The sequence below is a fragment of the Bidens hawaiensis genome, unplaced genomic scaffold (assembly GCF_021521415.1).
Source record: "Bidens hawaiensis isolate Kalapana, Puna unplaced genomic scaffold, B.hawaiensis_p1.1 tig00008950_1, whole genome shotgun sequence".
Taxonomy (NCBI): Eukaryota; Viridiplantae; Streptophyta; class Magnoliopsida; order Asterales; family Asteraceae; genus Bidens; species Bidens hawaiensis.
This window is the reverse complement of record NW_027491652.1, coordinates 975,954-983,063: the sequence shown is the minus strand read 5'-3', so window position 1 is coordinate 983,063 and position 7,110 is coordinate 975,954. Positions and strand designations below refer to the sequence as shown.

The 7,110-nt window shown below is 35.8% G+C and overlaps 1 protein-coding gene across 2 annotated transcripts; it reads left to right on the top strand.

Annotated features, from left to right (window-relative positions):
* The first annotated feature begins 456 nt into the window (after window positions 1-456).
* On the top strand, window positions 457-6,080 carry LOC143530567 (cyclin-dependent kinase F-4-like). Of its 2 annotated transcripts, none has more exons than XM_077026062.1 (18): window positions 457-573; window positions 1,112-1,348; window positions 1,473-1,967; window positions 2,057-2,135; window positions 2,228-2,296; window positions 3,629-3,718; window positions 3,807-3,945; window positions 4,034-4,136; window positions 4,234-4,286; window positions 4,374-4,440; window positions 4,544-4,652; window positions 4,767-4,832; window positions 4,912-4,980; window positions 5,096-5,159; window positions 5,248-5,370; window positions 5,446-5,477; window positions 5,560-5,629; window positions 5,717-6,080. In XM_077026062.1, exons 3-18 carry the CDS (start codon window positions 1,960-1,962, stop codon window positions 5,911-5,913), a joined length of 1,338 nt encoding a protein of 445 aa, XP_076882177.1. In that variant the 5' UTR covers window positions 457-573; window positions 1,112-1,348; window positions 1,473-1,959; the 3' UTR covers window positions 5,914-6,080. The 2 variants fall into 2 exon arrangements, with proteins under 2 accessions (XP_076882177.1, XP_076882176.1); XM_077026061.1 differs by having other exon boundaries at window positions 5,239-5,370.
* The last annotated feature ends 1,030 nt before the right edge of the window (window positions 6,081-7,110 follow it).

Here is a 7,110-nt window from a genome sequence, read left to right as displayed (position 1 = left end):
ACTACATCAAGAAAAATGGATTACATAAGAGAGTATCTTCAATGGTCTATTTGTATTTCTGTACCATCATTCTTATAGGTTCATATAATACTAGTTAATTAAGAATGGAGGAGAATACATGGACATGATTGATTTTTGGTCAGTATTCGATAAAATCTGGCATTATTATATAGAATTTTAGTTAAATTAGGAAGTTTTTAATCAAAACTACGTAGTTTTGATGGGTTTTACGTGTAAATTTAGACGCCTAACAGCACCGTATTCACTTTCCTCTTTGTAACAGGGGGCATATTTATTTAGTTACCCGGTTTTAAACCACATGTTTTGGAAATATCAAAATAATATCGAGGGAAGCATATTATTATGTCGGCCTCACGGCATCCGATCAAAAACCCCTTGATTGGCATTGGTATAAATAATACAACTTCTTCCAGCCATTCGTTTGTTTTCGTGCTCAGAAAGAAAGATTCAAAGCGTTAGGGTTTATCAATTCTAATCATCATCATAGTAATATTATTGTTATTATTATCATCCCGTGGCTTCCTTAATCATATGCCGTTTTCCCTACGCAAGGTATTCTTTCTTTTTGACTTTTGAATTATGATGATATGCGATCGAATTTAGGGCTTTATTGCTTATTAGTTGATGGAATTGACTCTCAATTGCTTATTTGTTGTTGGATTATTAATTAGGGCTAATTGGTTGTTTGCTGTTCTGTTGATTTCATTCATGACTTGATTGTAATTGCTTGTTTGTTGTTGATTTAATAATCAATTTGAATCTCAGTTACTTGGTGGTTATCAGGTTTAATTGCTTGCTTTCATGAACTTGGGGGGCTAAAAATTTTTGAATTATTGAAATTGATGATTGATTAAGATTATTGATATATATGGTTTCATGTTGGTTACATCTCTTTCTGGTGGGTTTTTTTTCCAGCTGATATTAGATTGACTCTTTGATTTTACTTGTGAACATTATTGAACACCGGTCAATAATTTTTGTTTACAATTTAATATAGTCTTGATGATCAGTCATTTAGTTCACATTCTGAAGCAGTTGTAAGTTGTATTACTCAGTGGTATTCTAATTTATGTTCATTTCATCTTGTCAGCTTCGAAAGGTTTTAATCTCTTTGGAAGAATGGAACAAGTGTGCCCTTGGTCAGGTTGTTTTCAGAGACAGGTTCTCATATTCCGGGAAGTGCTTGATTGGCGTTGTTTCGTACTTGGAGTCTATTGTTTTCTCTTCTTCAACTGCACTTAGTGAGCCTACATTATTTGAGCAGTTAAGCAGGCATAATGCCTTTTTTCCCTGACACAGGTGTCGGATTGTCCATCTAAGTTAACAAGTAAGTAGTTTACTTTGTTTGTTGATGATTTTTATTTTCTGTAACCAATCACATTTGTTTCATGCTGATGTAATTTTTTAATATTGTGTTGTGGTTCTGACATCATCTTGGTTTTGTACTGCAGGGCTGAACCTCATTTGTAAACGCTACGTTTACTGTTGAGTAGTTAATGAGATTGTCAGTCTGATTTTAATTTTAGCATAGTCGTTCTTTCTTCTGATGAATATCAGTTAAATATTAATCAAATATCTTGAGTCCGAACTCAAGTAGGAGACAAAAAGATAGCCGTTTCAACTATAAGTCAGTGTTTTGGAGGATTTGTGTCTGCAAGTATTCTCCTTATTTGTGGATTAGTATCAAGATGCTCTGCAATTTCTAGTTGTCGTTGCACATGCATTGTCAATGTCTTGGTTTCTGTGATTGGATGTTCGTGTTATGAATAAGTGTGTGAGGGCTGTTCATCAGAATCGTGCAGTTCAGCTCATGCAATAAGAACGGAGGTGGATCCAGCTACAACATCTAGGCTGGAAGCTTATATTTTTTCTGTTTTCTAGATAAATTGTGTTTTTTCCTTCAGAAATAAAGTGTCACGTGGAGTTGTGAACAGAAAGATGGATAAGTAAGCTGACTTTCATTTATGCTTTTGAGTCATCTTAGATGTGAAATTAAAACTGAAAACAAAAGGTTTTTTTTGTTATTATGATTCAGGTACCAGATACTCAAGGAAGTTGGTAACGGAACTTTTGGGGTTGTCTGGCGGGCTATAAATAAGCATAATGGTGAAGTGGTAGGTTTTTTCTGATAAGCTCAATATTTGGTAATTTAACTTTTCAAAACTAAGTGGTTGTGTTTCTTACAGTTGATGTATTTTGGTTACAGGTTGCTATTAAGAAAATGAAGAGAAATTATTATTCGTGGGAAGAATGCTTAAATTTGAGGGAAGTCAAGGTACCATTTTCTATAGAGATGTTTTTGATATAAATATGATAACAGAAAACCATGTGATTTCAATAGTAATCTATTCTGTAAGCATAAAAAATTCACTTTTGTTGAAGTTTAACATATCTACTCATTTCCATTTTAGATTTATCTTTTATTGGATCCATGTGATCTTTTAGGGTAACTAATAAGACAGAATTACAAATTTTGTCCTTTAAAAAAAGCTAAATTACGGTTCGTGTCCTTTTTTTAGTTTCTTTGCAGGCGGTATCCTTTAAACATTTTTTTCCTACACGTTATGTCCTTTACGCTAACTGGGTTAAAAAAACTCAGTTAAATACCCTCACGTGAGGCGCATGTGAGGGCATTTTGGTCTTTTCGTCTATACCTGCAAACAAAAACACTTTATTATCATCTCCATCCTTTTCAATTCCCCCCAAATTTAAAACCAATTCAAAACCTAGATCCAATTCTTCATCATCATCCACCACACCAAAATCAATTCAAATCAAAATCAAACGGCAATCCAAACATCTTCACAGAGCATTCACCTGAAACATGGCCTTCCGGTACAGTCCTTGGGTTTAAAACGTCTTCTGGGCACCCAATATTCGACTCCGGCTATCCAATTTCTTCTCCGGGCAGTGGTGGCAACCCACAATTGCTTATATCACTTGTGCCAAAGTAATGTTTTTCATGACCCTCATGATTGTTAAATATCGAATTGTACCCGCTCATAAAACTATCAAAGCTCCCGTAATCAGTCGAGTTAAACTCTTGTCGCCTATCAAAGCTCCGACCGCGACACCCACTCCGCCGCCGCCACCGAGCTCGAGTCCATCGCCAAAACCCTAACCCACGACCCAGACACCGTCGTCCGTACCACCTGCGTCTCCGCCACCGGTTCCATCTGGGTTTTGAATTGATTTGAATTGATTTTGGTGTGGTGGATGATGATGAAGAATTGGATCTAGGTTTTGAATTGGTTTTAAATTTGGGGGAAATTGAAAAAGATGAAGATGATAATAAAGTGTTTTTGTTTGCAAGTACAAACGAAAAGACCAAAATGCCCTCACATGCGCCTCACGTGAGGGTATTTAACCGAGTTTTTCTAACCCAGTTAGCGTAAAGGACATAACGTGTAGGAAAAAAATGTTTAAAGGATACCGCCTGCTAAGAAACTAAAAAAAGGACACGAACCATAATTTGGCTTTTTTTAAAGGACAAAATTTGTATTTCTGTCAACTAATAACCCAAATAAATCTAATCGTAAATAAATGGCCCAACATTTTTCTCTTTTCTAGCGCTTATTTGACAAGTTTACTTTCATACTTATGACAGTCACTGCGTAAGATGAATCATGCAAATATTGTTGAGCTCAAGGAAGTCATCAGAGAAAATAACATTTTGTACTTCGTGTTTGAGTATATGGTAAGTAGATTTTTTTGTTAATGTGTTTATTACTTGGATTTTGCTATCATATCATCTTTCTCTAAATATCATTAAATTTATTTTTCAGGAATGTAATCTGTACGAACTCATGAAAGACAGAGTGAAGCCTTTCTCAGAAACTGAAATTAGAAACTGGTGCTTCAATGTGTTTCAAGGTCTTGTATACATGCATCAACATGGCTACTTCCATCGTGATCTTAAGCCAGGTATTTAGTTATATGAAATTGTTTTTATATGTTGTAAGGAAATGTTAGGTTTGTTGTTTAGCTGAATATGTTGTGTTCTTGTTGTCAGAGAACTTGCTTGTTTCTAAGTGGCTGATTAAAATAGCTGATTTTGGTCTTGCTCGTGAGATCTTGTCACAACCACCTTACACTGAGTATGTTTCAACACGCTGGTGAGTTTTGTTATTTCATTTTAAGTTTGTCATTTCTTACTAATTGTTATCACCTCTTACTTAACCATATACTAATTACATAAATATGGATTCTTAGGTATCGGGCCCCAGAGGTTCTTCTTCAGTCACCAAAATACGGTCCTGCAGTTGGTGAGTTGATGGAATTTTTACTGTGACGTTTATGTAAACATGTTAAACTTTTGTGGTTTTAATTTTGTTGGCTCTTTTCAATCACAGATTTATGGGCAATGGGCGCAATCATGGCTGAATTATTTACACTCAGTCCACTTTTTCCCGGTTCAAGGTATGTGACCTAATCTTGCCATACTCTTTTTAATGGCATATGGCGTTTCAGTTTCTTTTATGTGGTTTTGTGGGCATGTGGTAACTGAATGTATACTGTGTAGTGAAGCAGATGAAATCTACAAAATTTGCAGTGTGATTGGCAGCCCAACAGAGAGAACTTGGCGTGAGGGGCTTGAACTAGCTAGTAAATTTAGTTATCAGTTTCCAGAGGTCAGTTTGCTTTGATTTAGCATCATATTATTCTATGACCTTCATCTATTTTCAGCTGCAAGATCCAATGAAACTGAAATATAACTGTATAAAACCATGAATCATAATTTGCAGTTTGCTGGTGTGGATCTTGGTGCATTAATACCATACGCAAGCAAGGATGCAGTCAATTTGATTGATGTAAGTATTAAAACATTACCATCTTATTGTACAGTAAAATGTTTTATAATTACATTATTTTCGGTTTTTTGCATAATAGTCTCTTTGTTCTTGGGATCCGTGCAAGAGACCGACTGCTGTGGAAGCTCTTCAGCATCCTTTCTTTCAGGTACGCATTGCTATCAAGCTACAAAATTTTATAAAAGTAGCTGTTAAATTTTTTGAAGTACGACTAAAACAGCTGATGTATGGAAGTTGATATATATATATTTTTGAATCTATAGAGTTGTTACTATATACCTCCATCTCTTCACCATAAGCCTGCTACTGCCAACACGTATCCATCTGGTTTGTTTGTTCCCTTTAATAACAATCTTAATTTCTGCAAATTGAATATCTCGTTGGGTGAGTTTTTAACTGGTTGAAGCTTTTTCAGTTGGATTAAACAGAGGAGCTATGAAGCAGAACTATACAATGGGGTATACTGGTCATTTGCCTGATGTGAAACCAGCTGGCAATGTTACTTCATCTGCAAAAGGTCCTGCTTCCCTAAGCGCAGGTATTGTATAAATAAAATGGTTACAAAAACGTTACTTTCATAATTCTGAGTCTTTTCTGTTAAATTTTATTACAGGAGTGTATCGTAAACTGGAAATGAATCATCAGGTGTGTGACGTTAAGCTCTGTCCAAAAATAACATTTATTGTATTTGTGTTATTTTTATCTCTTATACGTTTGTTCGTTTCAGGGTGGAATGAATTACGAAAAGAGCGCTCCTAGACAACCAAAATACCAGCCTACTGTGAAGTACAATACAAGTAAGATGAAATTTATTTTTAAGTAATTTAACTTTTTAGTGGGGGGTCTATGACATATTAGACTGAGAAATATTATATTTTGTGAAGCAGTGGGATTGATGGAGAAAGGTGGAGGCGTCTCTGACACTAATGAGAGGTTTGCGCACATGGCCATCGGTTCGGGTAGATATGGTGCTTCTAGACCCCAGAATCAGCAGCATGTGTATATTCCTCCACCTGCAAAAGCTAGGAAGGCTTGTGATATGCAGCCTGGTAGACCTTATTGCAGCAAGGTGGCTGGATGATCGGAGATCTCACATCAAATGCTATTCATTCTCTTTAATATAAACATGCGAATGGTATTTGTTACTATATGAATCTATGTAATGTGTATGCCTCTTTTCTACTTCACTGAAGTTTGTTCCAACTACTTTTGACATGTCGTTTGTTTTGTTTCTATAAAAACGTTTATGTATTTATGACTTGTGTTTTATGGGTCAGTCATGCTACCTAGTAGGTCTTTGTTGAGGTTTGGGTTGTTTGCAAGTTTTACGCGAATGTGTGTGTATGTTATCTAGTACGAATGCCATGTTTCCATTAAATTAGATGTAAGAACTCTAGCCAACCCATGAGACAAAAGAGGTCAACGCTTTGGAGATTAACAAAAGAGGTCAACGTGTTGAGATTAATAAGTAGAGGTCAACGTGTTGCCAATGCTTTGGAGATTAACAAAACTGCAACTTTTTGTGTTCTTAATTTTACAACGCACCTCACATCATTGTCATGCCAAAAGTTGTCACATTTTGACCAAAAAGTAGCATTGATTTCGAATTCAAAGATGACTTCCGAATAATGTTTTGAGAAGCGTATAAGATTTGGCGTAGAGGCATATAGTGAGCTTCACATCTGATATTATAATTTGGTCCAAAATGTATACGTACATTACTACAAACAACTTCTTTGTTTGTATGACACCGATTCTAATGTTTTGTTAATACTGATGAAGATCGGTATGTTGTCAAAGATGCTATGGTTGTATGTATTCTTTCTCGGTTTAGATTCTACTTCTAACTTTGCATGGGCCTCTCCGAACTCTTCATGACCGTGCACACAAAAGTGACAAGTTATAATGTTAACAAATGACGTATGAGATGGTTTTTAGCAGAATAATCCGAGCATGTTTGAACAGATTAAAATCTACCCAAGATGTATGTACCTCAGACCACTCGTGGCACGTTGGCGTTCTAGTAATCCATTATCCAAACCTTAGTGGTGAAGGGGACAAAACAAAAGCCATTTAACAGAAAAAAAAATTACCTGAATTTGACATGACGGAGCTTGTGGTCCGATCTAGAAACTTTGCTTGCAATAAACACCAGGATCATCTTCCCCTATCCGCTTCGAATCAATATTGCCAGCGTTACAAATTGTAACTGTAGAGGTAGGGTACTGAACCCACCTTAAATTAATATAACACCCGATAGGTGGATAAACTGTGCGCT